Genomic DNA, 19,423 nt, shown 5'->3' on the forward strand with positions numbered 1-19,423 from the left:
TTCGTAAACAAGATGACTCATGAATCACTGGGGGATGGAAAATAATCATCTACTTCTCAGGTAATCATTTGGGTGGCCCACAACGATAATAACACGTCAATAGAAGGCGATCAAAATCTTTGTGGAATCTTAACTATGCACTGTCCCTGTACAAGCCGGGGTCCCCGTCCGTTTTTATTGAAAATTTAGGGCCGTGTATTCTCCCGTTCAATCGCAAAAATTTTGTCCTACTAGGCGATCGCTGTTTCGTTTTTTAACCTTTTGTTTAGTTTAGCGCGCCTTAACAATATGAACAAGAGGGTATCTCCTGCAGAAGTGTATTTGGAACATGCTTTTTTACAATGGACAAGGCATGGGGATGAAGAGTATGTACACGTTGGTTTAAGATCACTCATACAAATTAGACTTTTCCATTCTGTGAAACACAAGTGCAAATAATCTAATAAAAACAACACTCGTACTCAGGTAAGCTATTTATGATAGACTAGACCCAGTCTCTCATAATCACACTGATATACGTATTACAATTCAATATATCTAAAAATTTATCCGGTAGATTCGAACCGAAACTTTTTTCAACCTCGTTCCCAGGTCAGTTTTGTAATCTTGGAACACAAGATTTACAGTCAATGGAAACGAAGTTGCTAGGTATCTAAGCAAAAAAAGTTTCATTTTTTTAGATGTAGACATAGATCATCAACAATAGAAAAATATAACAATATTATTTATTTTGAGATTATAAACTGATGTTACCGGGGGTTACTATTCCTGCACACATGTTTGTTTCTCCAGATAAGGACAGCGTCAACCCCAAAAAATGACGGTAACGTCCATGAAAAAGATTATATTTACAAGTGCCGAGACACCAAAAATTACAATAAGAAAAAAATAGGATTTGTTTGAAATCAATATTTAAGCCTAAACCAATCAATGCAAAACAATCTTTTTTTTGAAAAATCCCCTGGATAGTGAGTTTATTAAAAATGAATTTTGCACTGAACGCACAAACAATCAATTAAGGATGTTTGCATATGACAAAAATACTATAAATTAAGAAAAAAAAAAAAAAAAACAACGCTAAAACGTCATGCAAAAAGTGATAAAAATGTTGAGCTCAAAACATTGCGATAGAACAGTTTCGCATAACAAACAAACAAAAAACGTGCATGTGACAAATCGTCGAGTGCGCAGCTTCCCTAGTTCACGCTGTCTTCAATCCATTGCCGAGGTCATAAAAATCTTCTGTAGCGACACAGCGGCTTCTTCGTAGTACAAAAACAGTCTGTTCAACGTATTAAATTACTCCCTACTAAAAAAGGTATTAAGAAGCCGGGGTCCGAGATAACTTGCTTATAACTCTTATTAGGGCGCCATTTTCATCCTTAAGGCGTAGATTATCATTCTTTAGTTCTTGCATTTTCTAAAAGAAAGTTTAACATAAAAACATCTCCATCCGCGATCAAACAAATTACACATTGGAAAATAGAGCTTACGTCGATGTCTTCTTTGTACTGCTCTAATTGTCTTTCTAGCGCTTCCTTTTCCTAAAGAAGAAACCATTTACTTTAGATTCATGTTGCATCGGCACCCCTTCAAACAAAATACTTCTCAAATAATTGTCCAGCCAAACACCGAATTGTTAAAAGCTACGTGGTTTTCCGATGTAATGAAGGAAAACATGAATCTATTCATTCCTTCTTGAGAGTTCGTTACTGAAGAAGTGCACAGTATAAACGTCCACACTGTACTTACTTGTTTTATTTTCTCGTATTTTTGCTTGTATTCCTGCACATCTTTGAGTGCTTGATCTAATTTACGTTGGCTGTCTTTAGTATCACCCGTGTCGGACTGAAAGAAAATAACGCATCAATTATTATCAATTTCGTGAATTAGCTTTAAAAACGTTATATGCTCAATTAGAGCATGGTGACGATTTTGCTATTACAAAGACTTACACTAGAGGTTGAGTTCCTATTTGACGTTCGATCTCGAATACTCGACGAAGTGCTATATCGATCGGAAATAGCAGACGTTCTGTCGGAAAAAGAGCTTCGTTCTGACGTACGATCAGTCGATGACAGGAGCTCAGCATTCTTTTTGCGCAGTCTTTCCGCGATGCTCTGAAAGGTTAATACAAGACAGTATTATATGAAAACCTTTTTCACTTGGCGGTGTGTACTCACTACACTGTAATATCTAACATCCAAAAGTCACAAAAATAGCAAGTGTTAAAAAAGTAGCAAAAACATTAAAAATTTAAATATTTTGCTTGGCAGCTAGGCTGAAATCAATAATGGAGTTGCTTACAAACAAAAACGTGTTATTCTTACCATGCGAGAATTTTCATCTTCGGTTGAGACTCTTCCACGCGTTCGTTCAGTCGTGTCGCTTCGTTTATTATCAGGTTCGGTTGAGTCATTTTCGTCCTAACAGAGACACATTTTTAAATTTTTTTCCATTTGGTTAGATCGCAACGAAGCATAAGCATTAGCATAACATTTTTATAAACATTCACATATCTACGTGGACATTTATATATTACTACGTCGTCCTATCACATCACTACAGTTCCCAACAAACTCACGTGATACACAAAAATAGATACATTTAAGTTCTCTGTTACCTCATCTTGCTTCTGGTCTGGCATATAAGCTACACCTGTCGGACGACGAGTTTCTCTTAAATTTCGATGAGCCACTCTGCGCGAGTGCGGCGAGATACGATTGCTTTCGCTTTCGCTCGGAGAGCGACTATAATCGCTTTCTTGACTACCCTCCGAACTAGCCTCACTGCTCTTGCTAATATTTTTAGTTCGAGCACTCGCAGACGTGACATCGTCATTATCAGCATCTTTAGATCTTTCTGCCAGACGCGTTCTCCAGTCACTACCCCCTCCTCCTCCCACACGAGAAGAACCAAACAGCGAGGAGCGAGGAGAACTTGGTTCCTGCACGGTAACAAATTATTTTAGCACAAAGTTTAGATATGTTTAGGCTAGTGCATTTATGTATGATTTGTATATGTGTGTGCATGGTGCGGAAAATGAGGGTGCTATGATTAACGCATTTAGCTGAGGTCTGGACAGAAAAAGTGCAAGTTGGGTAAAAAAATTATTATTATCATTTTTTTTTCTGTTATATATTTTTTAATATAAAAGTCGAGAAATTGTTTAATGTATAGTGCTATGTGATGTATATGTATACATCATTTCCGCGTATCCATAAAATTCAGCTACATCGAGAGACTGGATAAGTAAGGCCTGAGCAACTGACAACGAGTCATCAAGACAAATGCAAATAAATCCACGACACTCTCTATACGTCTTTCTATCTGTAAAAAAAACACTCCAAAACTACAGTTTTCTGTCGACTAAGAACCTGCAGATCAAACTAACTTTTTCGAGAACAACATCAACACATATTACACAAACGAGTAATAAAAGTAAAAATCATATTTTCTGTTTTTTGAAATAGATACATTACCCTACCCTCTGTCTTCGTCGATAGCGATTTTGTAACATCTTTAACTCGTAAACATTAAAAGTTTCTCTATTTCACAAATGCTCTCTGCAAGTTTCCAACAAAACTGTGGTAATTCACAGAACAATAACAAGAATACAATGCCGCGCCTTTATTGTTATTGTGTCGAGTAATTCGGCAATTATGTTTAATAACAACACAAAATTTTAAACAGACAGAAGTTGTCGTGTTTTTCTTTTAATTTAGCAAGTTAACAAGAAGAAAACAACGCAATCTTCTCGCCATACAAAAACAAATTCTCATCAAGTTTTTAAAGATCACATCAACGCAGTTTTTATTTCTCTAACCATCCCTTTTTTTGGACAACAAATTCTCTTTGCTCATCATTCACCGTAGAAAGTTCAATTAAATCAATTTCTTTTGTTGTTGTTCATATAATAGGAACAATAAAAGTCTATTATGATAGCTAACATTAAAAATAGATGATCGAATTACAATTTTTATAAAGACGTTTTATGTTATTGAACAAGTTTGAATTCACTCTTAATTCCCTGTAAACAAGAAACAATTAAATTAACTTTCATGATTCCCTTATACGAGTACAACACATACAGGTCCACAAAATCACAACCCTCTGAGATTAAGTCAACACTAGCCGACTTTTACCTGATAACGGGAGCGATTGTAACTTCGTGAAAGCGTTTGAACCATGCCTCCTCCACCCGCTTGAATTTTTCGTAGTTTCTCGTTGCGAGCTCTTGTATCAAAAAAAGATCGCGTCCTTGGCGACGAATAGGACATATTACTTATGTCACGCAACGATAAAAAGTTAGAAACAACAGTCAACGCTCTTGTGTTTTGCAAGTTTAAAACGGTTATGTATAAACGATTCGCGTCGTTGACTTCAAAGAATTGTCTTCTTTAATTGTCCGACCAACACCAAAACACAGAAGAGACAATAACAGTAATTACAACTTGAAATTCTGCTGCATAAACAGGTTATTTGTTTAGTAAAGACAACCACGGATGAATTAAAACTGAAACAGTTTATTCATGTGAAAATTCAAATGAAGCCTTAAAACTTTTTTCAACGTAAAAAATCAAAGCATTTCATTTCTTCATCAGATTTCAAATACGAATATGCATGCTAGTTGAGTTCTTCTTTACGCCTTTAAAATTTAATAAAAAACACTTCTCAACTTGTAAATCTTCGTACTAAATAATTCAATCTGTTCTCCGCCAACATGTACAATTTTAACAACCCCAACTCGCTTTAACTATGAGCGTGAATATTATATCTCTACTCAAAACTCCATGTAATACAAACAGCGTTGTCACGATGAACGGAAATAGCTGATGACTTCTTCAATTAAAATAAATCAATAAAAGATATAAAAAACTTCGCCTGATTCCGTAAAAAAAAGTTTAAAACAAACATCCTTCAACAGACCGTCACTCGAAGCAAGATCACAACGAAAAACAAACAGCACAAACAAACGCTACAATACACTTTCTCAGTCTTCTAAAACACACGAAATCTTATTTTACTTAAATCAGGAAACGGAAGCACTCCTACCGATAAAGATTACGAAGGCTAATTGTTGTTTTTGTACTGCTAATTGGAATTATGATCCCCGCTAAGAGTTTTACTTCGACACTTCAGTCTTGTTACATGCTTCTGGAAACAATAAGATTTTACAAATTTGGCAAGTAAATAATATTTTTAAAATGCACTTGTGAGCTACGTACTTTTAAAGACTGCTCATTTATTCTGCACACGTCAGCTAAAACACGTTAAACATAGGGAGAAAAAAATAGGGAGAAATTAGCGCGTTTTAAAGAATATTGACGATTTCAATGACGTAATCAAATGCGAACAAATATTCGTAACAAAGACGAGCAAGTAAACCCACGGCACAGCATTCATAAAACGAAAACCCCACAACACACATATACATGCAACACAGCTGTATGACAAAAAGTAAGAGAAAAAAGAAGTCAAAAAAGAATTAACGACTTACATTCGTTGTTTTATTTTTTCGAAATCTCGAGTCGGTGTCATTCTCGTCGAGTTTGATTTTTCCACGCAGTCGATTTCGTGCAGTGTCGTCTTCTTTGTCGTCTTTTGTGACTGTAATCGAAGATGAAGTTGTTGTTGCGCGCAGAGCTCCGAACCTACTTGTTCTGGACTCTTCTGGTTTCTTCTCTTCCGATTTTGGTGGCTCTGTTTTACCCGAGGTAGGTCTGGTTCGTGCTGTGAAGGTAGTGCGCGACGCTGGCTCTGCCTTCTTAGGTTCCTCTTTTTCTGTCTCCTTAAATCGATTTTGAAATTTTGAAGTAACTGAGGTAATTGTCACCTCCTGTTTATTGTCTTTCTTTTCGTCACGATTTAAAGCGCTCGACGTGCGCAGTGGGTTACTCTGCAAGCTAGTTCTACTGGATGTCGTTGATGGTGCCGTGGACGAACGCTTCGAAGAAATATTTTTAGTCGAAGCTGGCCTATTCTCAGAATCAGAGTCGTGGTCAGATTCACCTGAACCAGTTCTTTTTTCTGATTTGTTTTTTGAAACTTTATTGTCATTAGTTATTTTTTCGGTATTTTTTCCATTGTTATTAAAATTTGCACGACTGCCTTTCACGATTGGACGGACGGGAGTTTTCTTTAACATCTCATTAATCTCCTTGGCAATCATGGAATTGCTGAAAAATGGAAAAAAACGTCAACATTTATTTTCTATCTCAAAATATACGTTTCTCAACTGAGATGACATTATTGATTTTGAAAAAATATTAGAGCTTGAAGAGAAAATGACAGGATTGCGAAGTCCACTATGTGAACAGTACAAAAACAAATAAGCCATAATAAACATACTCGTTCATGTCTATTGTAATATCCATCCTAAAATAAAAATTTTAAAGTATAAGACATTTGGGATTCGTAAAGTAATCAGAAACTGAAAACAAGCATTTTTATTACAATTCTTTACAAGTTACAAATCCTGATAAAATATAAATTTTATTTTAGCAAGATAATTTTTTTACCATATTGGTCGACAACAAATGTTGCAATGTGCCTTTAGTAGATTTCATACTTTTTTTAAAGATTGGATTTATATATGTTTTCATTTTGGTGATTAACTTCCAATTTCATTTGACCTCAGGAAATACTGCTATGTTGGCACAATTGTCAGGATCAAGGATTTTTCCTTTGTTTCAAAATACTCAATCTGATATGAATAGATTACCACTACCACTGTTGCATTTATTCACAGTATGACTGTGAAAATTAAGATTTTAGTTACAAATTTTTACAAGTTACAAATACAAATGCTAATTCATTCTTGGTGTTCAGTTGGTCAAAATAGAAAAAAAATGAAAAGGAACAGCAATTCGAAAGACTACCCAAAATATATACAGTTAAATTATAGCATAACTGAACCTTTTTGCATTGGTTCAGATAGGTGTATTTATTTATTAACTTATTTGTGAACCTGATGTTTAAACATTTTAAATGCAACATTATATTTGCCTAAATTGGGAGGTAAATGAACCTTGTAACTAATTATAACTATTATTTTATCAATCATTCACTTGTTGAGGTACATCGTATTATGTGCAGATAAAAAAACTACAAAAAAAAATTTTTTTTGTAGCAAATGATGATGACACCAAACAATTATATCAAAAGATATTTTATTGATTGTCTTTTTGTTTATCAGGGTAAGCAAATAGGAAAATTACTTTAGGTCGTAAATAAAAAGGCAGAGTAATCCTTTTACATAAAGAAGACTGATCTTGTTTGTTCAAACAGATTAAATGGTATTTACTTAGATGGAAGTGAATTAAGCAAGAATAATTCTGAACAAGATTACAGCATACCTTTTATTTTTTGTGAAATTTGGTTTCTAAAGAAAATATCAAGAACAATGCTTCATAACATAATAGGTTTAAAGAAACAAAAAATAGACAGAATAAAATATACAAACAGACGTGTTTTGCAAAAAGGGGATCAAAAGGAAGTCAAAAATGATTGACAGTTTTAAAGATGGTACCCAAAGCTGCTATGACACATTCTGGCCTAGTACAATGCAGGCTTTCTACACCTTACCAATCTAAACTACTATTTAAAATAAAAGGTAAAACAGTAATTCAAAATTAAGCTCTTGTTTTCTTATAGATGTTTTGAGCTTTTAGACTAGGTGCTTATTCGACAGGGCACTTATTTAAGAAGAAAGGGTGAAATTTATGAGAATGTATCTCAAAGCTGTTAGTTTATTTACTTTTAGTACAAAATGTGAAGCAAGTTCTGAAAACTTATTAAAAGTTTGAGTTTCTAGATGGAATTCTTATTGGAGGGTGAGGACATTAATTAAAAATTTATTATACAGGTTTCATTGGCTACCAAATGGCACACTTTTTCCAGGGAAGGAGCTGCTTATTCAATAAGAACTTATAAATCGTGCTTTATAGTTTTCATGTTGTATACAATAACTAAATTCCTACAAAAAACTTGAAAATATTATGCTGACCAAGTGAGAGTTTTTTTATGTATCGAACATTTGCTGGCTATATGGTCTACGCTTGACCACATTTTTTCATCCATTTTTTGAAAAAACAAAACACATTTGTGTAGATGGCAATTTGTTCAACATCTTTCCTTTAAAGTTCACAAGTGCATTTTATATACTATGTATAACTTATTTTTACCAAGTCAAAAAAAGCCCACAAAACTCCAGTCAAATTAGTAAAAGAATACTGGTTGGGCATTGTGGCTCTGTTACAAAGAAAGGGCAACAGATAATTATAATACATTTGCCATATGCAGCAACTTGAAGCTTGCATGTACATATAATATACAGAGAATACGCCTCATCTACTTAATATAAGTTAATTATTAAGCATAACTTCCCATGCTAGAAAAACATTTAAGATAGCAAGTTTATTCAAATGGCGTGGCACCATCTGACAAAAGGCAGTGAAATATTTGATTCAATAAATTAATGTTGCTAATTTTCATTTCATGTTGTATCGCTTCTTTGAAACAAAACACTTGCAATCTTTAATGTCACTAGGACAAGAAGAGCGCCTTACTGTGTGGAATATGTTTGGTGCATAAAATGTGCAAAGATGCATCAACATTTTTAATATGGAAGGTCATCTGAGAAATTCTATCATGTTATAAAAATATTTTACAACTGTGCTACCTTAAAAAAAATTCTCTAACTAACAAAGAGAACAAACATAATCCAAACGTCTTGCAAGGTTAATGTAAATGTCTTGCAAGGCTAATGTACTGCAACCATATATTTCACTGCCTTGAATACGCTAGGTTTCGAGCCCGCCTACCAGGAACCACTTTTGTGGTTTGAGTTACTTCTTTTTCCTATGTAGTAAAATTTACACTAAATATAAACTAGCTATCTAGCTAATCTCTTACTTTCCTTTTCGCAGCTTATTTTAAACTGTGATTAACTTACACAGTAGAAGCAACATTGTGAAGGGGGTAGAGGTACACATGTATGGTAAGTAATTTAATAACAAAAATGAACATACCTTAGCTAATTCTTTCGAAAGTTTTCGACAGTTTTCTGCAGTTTTTAAAAATTCGGGCTCTGATAAGTCACATGGTGTTTGACCCTAGAAAATAAAATTATTACTTTCTTCATTTTTGTGAAGAAGAATGATTACATACTCAATTTGCTTATTTATTTTTTCTAATGACAGGCCTGAAAGGTGTAAAATTGTACACATATGCAATTTGTTGTTTAAACAAGTCTTTTGTGTGTAGTAATTGTATAGGAAGAAAAAAACCATCAATGTAAATTATAAAAAAAGCTTGCACAAACAGCTTAATATGTCTTAATACCACATATGTCTTCAAAATTTGTGTAATTTATTGCAAAAACAAAGAAAAGACAATAAAAAATTTTTTGCTTGTGAACTATAAGTGTATTAAAATTTCTCTTACATTACTGTTTTTAAGTTCAAAGTCTGCACCAGCTTCAGTTAGCAATTCACATGCTGTTTTTGAGCCCCAGTGAACCGCAGCATGCAACGGAGTCCAGCCGTCATTGTCACGAACATTGACATCTATGTTTCCAATTTGAAGTAACAGACTGAAAAAGGAAAAGGTCAAAAAAATAATTTCTCTAAAAAACTAAATATAACATTGCCAATTTTTTGTTTTGTCATAGAAATTACCACATTGTGTTTTCTACGTTTTATCTTTATACTTTAACTAGTTGATATGGATCTTACCTAATAACTTTATTATATCCTTTTGCAGCTGCCACATGAAGTGCGGTTGCACCTGAAAAAATAAAATATGAGTGAAAATACTTACACAATGTTACATTGATGATGTTTGAATGTATTTTCGCAGAACACCATTAAAAATAGCAAACCTAATTAGAAGTAAAAGAACATTTACCTTGCCAATCTAAAATTTCATCTACTTCTTTATTATTTATCCAACCGTTTGCATCTTCGATCATTTTACGTTCTTCTTCATTTCGTGCATCTTCTACCTCAACACCTGCAACAGTTTATGTTCATATAAAAATAATTCTATAATCAGTTATATCTAAACAAGAGTGCAAATATTAAAAACTATAACAAACCTTGTGCATCAATTTCTTCTGAAAGAAATTCTTCCATTTCTTCTTCCTCTGCAAGATCAAGGGGAACTTCACCTTCATTGTTGACTGCACTAAGATCAGCTCCATTGTCAATAAGAATTCTACAACACACAAAAATGAAATGCTACTGTAGATTTCAAACCATCTAATGAACTTTGCCTTAATTTTATATTTTATAATTGGCTTGAAACATGCAGGGAATTTGTTAAAAAAATCGCTCAATGGGAAACTGTGTGCATGTGACAATTACAAATCAGAAGTTAGCGTGGTCACATTACTGCTCGGCTAATCAATCTTTTTTGTAACATACAGGCACTACTACTGTTTGTCAAAAGTGAAGATTAACTTGATAAGTATTTAAACAAGAAAAGTTTGTTGAAGTTGTTGAAGCTAATAAAAATGAAATATTCTCGTCTGTCAACCTAAGTCAATTTTTCCATGAGAGTTGTAGCTAAATAATAAAAATATTTTCTGACATTTGTCCATTCTGCAACATTCCTTTTTTCTCATTAACTCTATCATTGAACAAAAAGGTTGATTCTCCATATTTTCTGCCAAGTTTGGTCATCAATGAACAAGGCAATGAAGATAAAACATTCATCCATTTATTTCCAATATAACTTGCACAAGGTGAAAAAAGAAGAAAAAAGCAAAAAACATTATTTAGCATGATATCCATTCCCTCATATTCCTATTTGATGCTTAAAAATGAAGAGGAACAAACTTTTAAATATAAATGGTCTTAGCTATCACATTAAAATGTTAAGAAAGAAAATTTTGCTTAGTTTAGAGCTAGAATTAAACTAACACCTCTCTCTTGGCTCATAGATTGTTTCAGTTCCTAGAACTTTCTTAATTATGCACAAAAAGTAGAAAATGTGAAAATAATAGTTATCAATAGTGAATAAATAAATTAATCAGATACATACTGAGCTATGTCGATGTTTCCAGCACTAGCTGCAGCATGCAATGGGGTCCATCCTTCATTGTCACAAGCTTCAATATTTGCTCCTTTATTAAGGAGTAATTTAACCATATCATCATTTTCATCGATACAGGCCTAAAATGAGGAAAAACAACCGATTACAAATAGGGTGTGAATAATAAAATTTCTAAGCATGGTTGATATTCTTTGATATTTAAACAAATTTAGTCTGTCTTTGTTGTTTACAGAAACAGCAAAAAATAAATTAATGAAAAACATCTCTGTATACACCTGTGCATACAGCTTTGATTTGTAAAAGACCCTAAACCTAATCCATGTCTATTAACTTACTTCAGTTTAAATGTATATATAAATATTTTCCAGTTTTGTTTTGGTCTTTCTTCATCTTACAGAAATAATCTGAATGTATAATATATAAATGGCAGTGACTTAAAAAAGGAAAAATTAGGAAATAGGAAAAATAAGGTTTATGACAGATTGTAGTGAGCGTTCTGTGAGGAAGGCAGTAAATTAGTGTTGGATGCATCAGCATTATAAAAAATCCAAAATGTGATAACAAATATGTAAACAAAATTCTGTTAAAAAAATCTAAAATTAAAACAAAACAAAATAAGCTATTCTTACAAAATTCCAGAATGCAAGCTGTTAAATAAGTCCTGATTTAGAAAAAAGTTATACATGTTTCACTGAGTTTTATGTGACATCAAACACTGAAGTGCTTGACAGCTTATTATTTTCAATATTTTCACATATGGCTGAGGCTCTATCTACAAAATTGGATCCAGAAGACCTTTTTTTAGATCTTGATTGAATACTTGTACTCTTTAAAAGCTTCTAGCATTCTTTTTGTGTCATTTCCTGTAATAATTACTTGGTTAAAATTCATTCAAAAACACAATTTTTGATTTATAAATCTTTCCCAAAATTTTTCCACTGAAATAAAAAATTGTCAGAATGTTTTTTTTGCCGAAACATTTTCTTCCCAAAATTTTATTCTTAGTTATGCTTGTCTTAAAGTGCATTAAACACTGAGCTTGAGAAATTAAGGGAAAGCTCTTACTAAAGAAGATAACTATATTTGTTGGAAGTGTGGGTCTTTGCGTGGGTGTTTGTTGATGCAAAACATTTCTTTATTGTATGGTTCATAGACTTTTGTTAATGTTCACATTCTTGGTGGTAAGTCCTATTGGCTCTAACAACTTTTTTTTATTTTCCCAGGATAATAACTTAAGTTCCTACTTGTACTCTATCAACAAGAGTCCTGAGTACTAAAAGCCATCCAGGTCCAAAAACTGCTCCACAATCTCCAAAGATATCAATTCTATTTTCAAGCTGAATGCTGAGCAAAAAGGATCAATTCACAGTTTTATGGTCTCTATAAGACTCAGCCAAGAAAAAGATGCCTTTTTCAGTCATTTCTTCTCACAGAAACATTGTTGAGGCTTTATTATTGATTGAAAATGAATAACTTATGATATATTCATTCACGTAAGTCCTGACCACTGAACACAGTAAACAGAAAGACAAGGCCAAAATGTTACTGATTTTCTTTCTTTGCTAGAAAATGTGAAATCATGGCAAATATATTTTAAACGCAAAAATATTTCATGAATTAGTTGTTGTGACTGATATCAGCTAGAGTAAAAAAAAAAATACTTGAAATATTGTACAAGAACAAAGCAATAAAAAAATTAGAACAACATACGCAGAAGAAAAATTTTCTGGTTCTTATGAAAAAGTATCATGAAAAATGTAAACAACTAAGTGTCTGTTGTGTTGCATTGAAGAAGCACCTTGCAGACTCTGCACAGTACCTCCAGGCAGAACTAAACCACTTACGACATTTGACATATATACCTTTTATTTATATGCACAGAGTCGAATTCTATTTCACATACAATTGTTGGAAAAAGGGGAACTTGTCTAGTTTCAGGAGATTTTGTTAGTAATTTTCTTTGTGTGACACTTCAATACAGAAAGTCTAAAATGCTGGAGTCTCCCAGTCAGTTCAGTCAAACAAAGGAGACTGAGCATAAATGTAAAATAGATGGTCTTAAATTAATATTGTATGCGTGAAGCACTCAACACAGAATCACAATTTTTCTGCATTTAGGAAAACCTGTATTAGCTGTTTCAAGTAATCAAACATTAATTTAAATGTGTGTAAACCCAACTCTTATTATTTTAATTCAACGTGCGTAGTAATACTCTCTTCAACTTTGCTCGATGTGGATGTCACTTGTTAAAATTTAGCACAAGAAGTGACTGAACTTATCTATCAAGGTCTAGTAAAATGCACAAAAATCTTGAGGTATATATATTATATCTAGCTACCTGGTGAAGTGCAGTAAGGCCGTCAATATTGGTATAATCTATGTCTACGCCTTCCTTTAATAATCTTTCTGTCTCTTCTAAATCGCCACTTGCTACAGCTGATAGAAATACAGTTCCTTTATCGAATTTTATTGTAAATTGTACAGGTAAACGCACTGGTTTCTCTTTAGCAGTATCACTTGCCAGCCAATCTTTTATTGCCTGAGCACGCCTCAAAAGTGCATTTGAAGCACGAGATGGAGTACCAAGGTCACTCGACATTTTTTCAACCATACTTCTATGGTAGCAGAATGTAATTATTATAGTTACAAAGCATCAAGAACTCCATCCGTATTCTAGTAAACATTACAAATCTTTCATATCATGGCGGCTGTAACTTCACAGAATTATAAGAAGCCCAGAGAGCGAAGGGGTCCGGCCGAATCCTGAAATCTGATTGGTCGATACGCAAGAATGAAATTACATTGAACGATTGTTTCGTCAACCCGAGAAAGTTGTACGTATTTTACCCTTATGAAATATGTTTAAATTACATTGGGAGATTTGCAGTTCCATTATAAAAAAAGGAAACATATTTCGTTAAAGCATAAAGTTTTCACAAGTTTAAAGTTCTCGTAATACTTCTGAACACAAATTTTAGTATCTACGATGAAGAGCTCAACGCAAAATTTAATTTGTTTAAAACAAGGACCAGATTTTGGACAATACTAAATTTACAGACCAGGCAAAATAAAAAACCCGTCGTGACACAACAAACTGGGTTGAAATAGAATTGTCGCAGCAAAATGGGTAGCACGATAAATACCACAAATGTTAATCCGCCAAAGTTATATTTCTATTATTTATGACATGATAAATTTTCCCAAAATGGAGTTTAAATTGGGATTAGATAGCGCTTTTTGCTGATGTCAACGCTGGTATCAAATAGCAAAAGTTATTACCTGTCATAAAATGCTGCTTACCATTCCCCTAATGACAAGGGCAGGAAGGAAAATCAAAGACGAAACACGTACGTTAAAGAATAAGCTGTTTGTTAAAAAATTATAAAGTTATTATTCACCCCCAGCAGAGTTATTTATCTTTTATTGAGAATAAAATCAGACTGGAGAGAAAGAAAATAACTGAAAATGACTTTAAACGTACTCCGACATTTGGGATGTGTATTGTCAATTGAAACATTGTTACAAACACGGAAAACAAATTCACATTCAAAACCACCTTGTCTAGACCATACATAGAACGACACTCGCTCTAGTTTCAATAGCTTGTTGACTGTGCGTATTATAGCAAATCTATTACTCCTGCTAATACTTTAAGCCGAACTTGAAAGGCTAGGGAAAACATTTCAAGAAGAATTAAAGGAATTCTTAATGTATTTCTGATTTTCAACTCACAGAATAACAAAAAACGTCATTAAGCAGAAAAAAGGATCTAAAGAAAAAAACTCGTTTAAATACAACCTCATTCCCAGGGCCTCTCGCATCTTTCCCACGCAATATAAACAAGCAAACGTTCTTGGGAACGAGGTCGACTTGAATAATAAATTATGTATGTTATACTTTCGAAAGAATAACAATTTCTTAATAAATATAAATCACTTAAATTTACACATTGTTCAATTGAATCAAATGATAGAAAATATCAACCATATCTTTGGTACAAAGTTTCAGCAACTTATATATAAAATTTAACATACAGTAACCAAGACTCCAGCGCAAACCGAACAAAAGTTGCTTATTCAAACTATGCATTCTGTAAAACTGTTTCATCTAAAATCTACCGTTCAAACGCTTTTATTAAGCCTAATGTCATAAGAATTTAACCTTTATATTTTCATGAATACATCATCACAAAAAAATGTCCCGTGCAAAAGCACTTATTAAACTCTGCAAAAATATCCAAATAGATATAAAAACGTTATACAATAATTGTATATAGTGTGTACGGTCCCTTAATATTACATATTCGGCGCCCGGAAATTTATTGAGCCGGTATCAGATTGATCGTCGCGAGATGATTCGTTGATTGCTTGCTTTCCCAAATAATTTTCACGTTTTATTCGCTGAGCCAACCGAGCTGGAACGTCTGGGATAATCCATGCAATGAATCCGGAGATGGCGAAGACAAAATGCTATTAAAAAAATGACTAACTCATTAGAACACAACAACAATCCAGTTATGCTAATTAATTATCCTTTCGCTGCTCAACGACTTTGAAAAGGACGTATCCAGCGCCAAAAGGTTACTTTTAACGTCACAACGAAACCTTTGCTAACCACAGAACATACCACGACAAATATACAGTAAATTTTGCAACAAACACCCTTTTTTAAAAAAACTTTTTCTAATACAGCTACCACCCACAAAAATTACAGAGAATAGAGCAAAAATCAAAATACAAGATCTACCTATTTCTAAAAGGGTACACGCCTAAGTATGCAGGTATAGAATGGAGGGAAGGGGGTCAAAATAAAAACACTTGTACTTATTGTGAACACAAAAATCTTATTAATTCGACAATTTTCTTACAAAAAAATATAAACAACAAAAATGACAACAACAACACAAACGTCACCTACCTCGAAAACAATAACAAAAAACAATTTTCCGGCGATAAGGTGCCAATGCGCAGGGGCGTGTTCATACGCGTCTTCATTTCGAATTACACTGCCGTTGTAATATCTGTACGGGGGTTCATAATGGCCACGATACCTAAATATAAATGTGAACTATCGATCATACATCGGCTGAAAACGTAAAAACCCGTTACAATCTGAACATGATCATATTTCGTGGAAAAAAGGTGCTTACTCACCTGCAAGTGGATTTCCCGAATCCACAGCTACCGTTCCGAAGTGTGAACGGATCATTTGGTGCTTTACCATCCGCGAAATCGTGAACATCAAAACAAGAAAGAGTACTGTTCAAAAAGCCAACCATATCGGAATTATCGGATTGCGATATTTCATAGTAAAGGCGAGGCACAAACTCTGACACAAAGCCAATGACAAAAGCCTGAATGAAGAAGAAAGAAGAAAATGAATAGATTGGTATCAATTTTATTTAAAATAAAAAAATAATAAAAACAGGAGAGAAGCAAATTACGTTAACAACTACGGATATTTTCGCCACGCCAGACAAAATTTCGAACCATATACCGATATCTTCAGTTCGTTGCGCCATTGGACGACGAAATATTGTGACGAATTTGTAAGCATCTACTCGGATCTCAATGAGATTATTCAAAAGTGCAAACAGAGGACCCAACGGAAAGGCTGCGATGAAAACAGTAATGAAGCCAAACTGGACAACTAAAATAAGAAACAGGTGGAGGTGGAAAAGTCTGACATTTAGACATTATATTCTACCGTTTTTACAGAGAGAAAATCTGCAAAGTATAACTCCCAATTTCCATTAAACCTTTCCCTATCAAGATTCAGATAAAAATGGTCATACAGTTAATTTCGATAAAATATAACTTAAATTCAATCTCTATTTGTTTTGCACTTTCGGACTGGGCTCTAATTAGTGCTGTAACTTAACAACGATGTGCGCACCTTCCTCTAACCTGTTTCCGGACAGTTATTGTCGCTGCTCTTGTGCCTAGCGAATTATGAAGCTTATTTCTTATTTTAAAACACGAGTCGTACATTTTATTTTGCCGTTTAGTTAAGCTTTTTCACGATGTCTAAAATTTGCGCGGATTCAATTTCGAGAAACCATGCTTTGCGCAAATTTTAGCATAAGTTAGGTGTTCGTTTTTTTTATATCCAAAAAAAAAAAAAAGAAAATTTGAATTCGAGAATAATTACGCAGTAAAAACTGTCTTCTAATTCCTTATTTTTAGATCAAATTATTAATTTAGAAAACACTTAAACACGGTATTTTAAAAATATTTTGTTTGCAGAATTTGTTTCCTCAAAATGTTTACAAAAGTCATAATATAAGGTCTTAAATGCAAAGTCACCATTGCTGATATGCTTCAGGTGTGGGTTTTTAATGACAATATATAGATTCTACAGGAGCTACATCTTGTTACTCCAAGAATGGACGTTTATTTGACATGCACATTCATCTTACAATATACACGAAAGTCCTGATTAAAGATGCTGAAGCAAGAAGAACATGTTTATTAACAAACAGTAATTCTGACTACATGCTTACCCATCTCCAAGTATTCGTAAAACAATCCTTGTGGGTTTTGCTCAACTAGATCGTAATCTTGTTCCCATTGCGATAACTTCTCCTGCTCTTCGATCAAATTGTCACGTTTACGCCACCAATTTTTAAGTTTTCTGTAAGAAAAGTATGAAATTATGTTTAGCTGCATGATAAACTTAATGTAATATGGATATAAAGGGAAATTCAAGTCGTTCTCCCAGGGTTGCCACCCTTTTTATAGAATCAAATTTAAGGAGATTTAAGGGCTTAACAGTGTTCATAAAAGAAATTAGGGAGATTTAAAGAGATTTTTATATTTTGTTAAAACTTTAAAGTTGACGCCACAAGCAAAAACATATTGTTGCTGTACAAATGACAGGTTGTAAAATTTAAATTAAGATTTGAGGAAAGAGTTGCTACTTCTAATGGAGATTTGAGAAGTTTCGAGGAGACTTTTTATAATAAATAAGTTTTGAGGAGTCATGGCAACCCATCTTTTTCTATGGTAGTTTTAAAATGGACCTGACATGTCGTTTCAAAATTCGATAAAATGACATTGCGGTTGCACAAAATTTTAGATTTTACTTATACACATGCACAATACCATACCATATCGCTAAATATATCGCAATTTGTGAGCAGGTGATGACAAATAGCATTTGTTTCAACATTCAGAAATAATGTATCAAAATAAAAATCCATCATAGCGTTTCTATAATTCTTAACGAGTAGTGTTAGACTTACGGGACCACAATTTCGATGAAATTGTTAAAAACTTGTTTTCCCACCATGATGACAAATAATTGTAGACCAAGCTCAAATAAACAGCCAGCAGGATTGCACTAAACTCAAAAAAAATTGGCTTGTAAGAAATTCCAAATAGTTCCCCCATACTATTTATTAATGCTTTTAACTTTAAGCCTCATAAAGAGTCGGGTATCAGTATATTTAGTCGACAAGATAACCATTTGGAGGAATTAATTGCATTAAAAAATCATGTGACTTCAAAAATCGAACGGACGGACAGACGAATACAAATTTGTAATTATACCTCCTCTCTTCGGAATCCAAAGATGCGATTATATTTACTTGGTGTTCCAGGACTTAAATAAAAAAGAAATAGTTGTTAACAACCTGAAATATTGCAGTCCAATGAGTCACATTTAAAGTAAAAGAAAACAGGTAGAAGAAAAAGCAACATTTGCTATAGAATATACTAATAATATATACTCACTCAAGTTTGAAGAAGGCTATGTAGAACAGTGAGCCGTAGAAATTGATGAATTGAAATAAATACATTTTAAAAGTGAACAAGTCATCAAACATTGTTTGAGTTTTTGGCATTTCTAAATAAAAGAAAATAATGTTCTTCAACAAAAAGTTTACTTAGCTACGCTCTTTCTTATCCAACACAGGGCAATAAGAAGCCAAGAGTATTTTTTAAAGGACATACCCCAATGCGTCAGCCAGTATGCTAATTTTTCATATATCTAAGAAAAGAGCACAACATTTATTGCAGGCTGTCCGTCATTAAATAATGTAAATGCAGTTTTGAGATAGATTTAATACGTCTAACTATAAAGGTTACAAAACAAGTACTTTACTTTATTTAGAAGCATAATGGCGATTAAGTTGATGATAGCTGCAGTGGAGGTTGCAATTAAACCAATCCAACCAATGTCTATACTAGATGTGGCTGCAATCGCTGCATACACTGCAATACGATACACAACCACAGATAAAATGGCGATGATAACGAGAATGATCTGAATATAAGCGTTACATACAATTACAACTCAGAAATTTTTGTTTAGGTTGTAAATACATATTTGCAAAGACCATGTTATAGTGATGTAATGATATTT

At 33.3% G+C, this 19,423-nt stretch overlaps 2 protein-coding genes across 5 annotated transcripts in view; both read right to left on the reverse strand.

Annotated features, from left to right (window-relative positions):
* Positions 1-380: 380 nt before the first annotated feature.
* On the reverse strand, positions 381-13,805 carry LOC130655770 (protein phosphatase 1 regulatory subunit 12A-like). 2 transcript variants are annotated; one of them, XM_057458566.1, is made up of 16 exons: positions 13,398-13,805; positions 11,047-11,177; positions 10,100-10,218; positions 9,910-10,014; positions 9,738-9,789; positions 9,448-9,595; positions 9,033-9,116; positions 7,359-7,384; positions 6,352-6,378; positions 5,501-6,179; positions 2,624-2,947; positions 2,331-2,426; positions 1,956-2,120; positions 1,753-1,848; positions 1,494-1,544; positions 381-1,420 (listed from the first exon to the last, which is right to left on the reverse strand). In XM_057458566.1, the coding sequence occupies exons 1-16, from the start codon at positions 13,668-13,670 to the stop codon at positions 1,322-1,324; spliced, it is 2,475 nt and encodes an 824-aa protein (XP_057314549.1). In that variant the 5' UTR covers positions 13,671-13,805; the 3' UTR covers positions 381-1,321. The 2 variants fall into 2 exon arrangements, with proteins under 2 accessions (XP_057314549.1, XP_057314550.1); XM_057458567.1 differs by lacking the exon at positions 2,624-2,947.
* Positions 13,806-14,752: 947 nt separating this feature from the next.
* LOC130655769 (anoctamin-4-like) overlaps positions 14,753-19,423 on the reverse strand; it is a 36,960-nt gene continuing 32,289 nt past the window's right edge. For all 3 annotated transcript variants that reach the window (XM_057458562.1, XM_057458563.1, XM_057458564.1), the window contains exons 20-29: positions 19,163-19,324; positions 19,012-19,048; positions 18,793-18,904; positions 18,610-18,661; positions 18,303-18,400; positions 17,562-17,692; positions 16,503-16,708; positions 16,213-16,412; positions 15,977-16,109; positions 14,753-15,528 (exon numbers count right to left, since the gene is read on the reverse strand). In XM_057458562.1, coding sequence (XP_057314545.1) covers positions 15,355-15,528; positions 15,977-16,109; positions 16,213-16,412; positions 16,503-16,708; positions 17,562-17,692; positions 18,303-18,400; positions 18,610-18,661; positions 18,793-18,904; positions 19,012-19,048; positions 19,163-19,324 — 1,305 coding nt within the window. In that variant the 3' untranslated portion in view covers positions 14,753-15,354. The remainder of the gene's footprint in view (positions 15,529-15,976; positions 16,110-16,212; positions 16,413-16,502; positions 16,709-17,561; positions 17,693-18,302; positions 18,401-18,609; positions 18,662-18,792; positions 18,905-19,011; positions 19,049-19,162; positions 19,325-19,423) is intronic.

This window comes from Hydractinia symbiolongicarpus, chromosome 8, assembly GCF_029227915.1.
Source record: "Hydractinia symbiolongicarpus strain clone_291-10 chromosome 8, HSymV2.1, whole genome shotgun sequence".
NCBI lineage: Eukaryota > Metazoa > Cnidaria > Hydrozoa > Anthoathecata > Hydractiniidae > Hydractinia > Hydractinia symbiolongicarpus.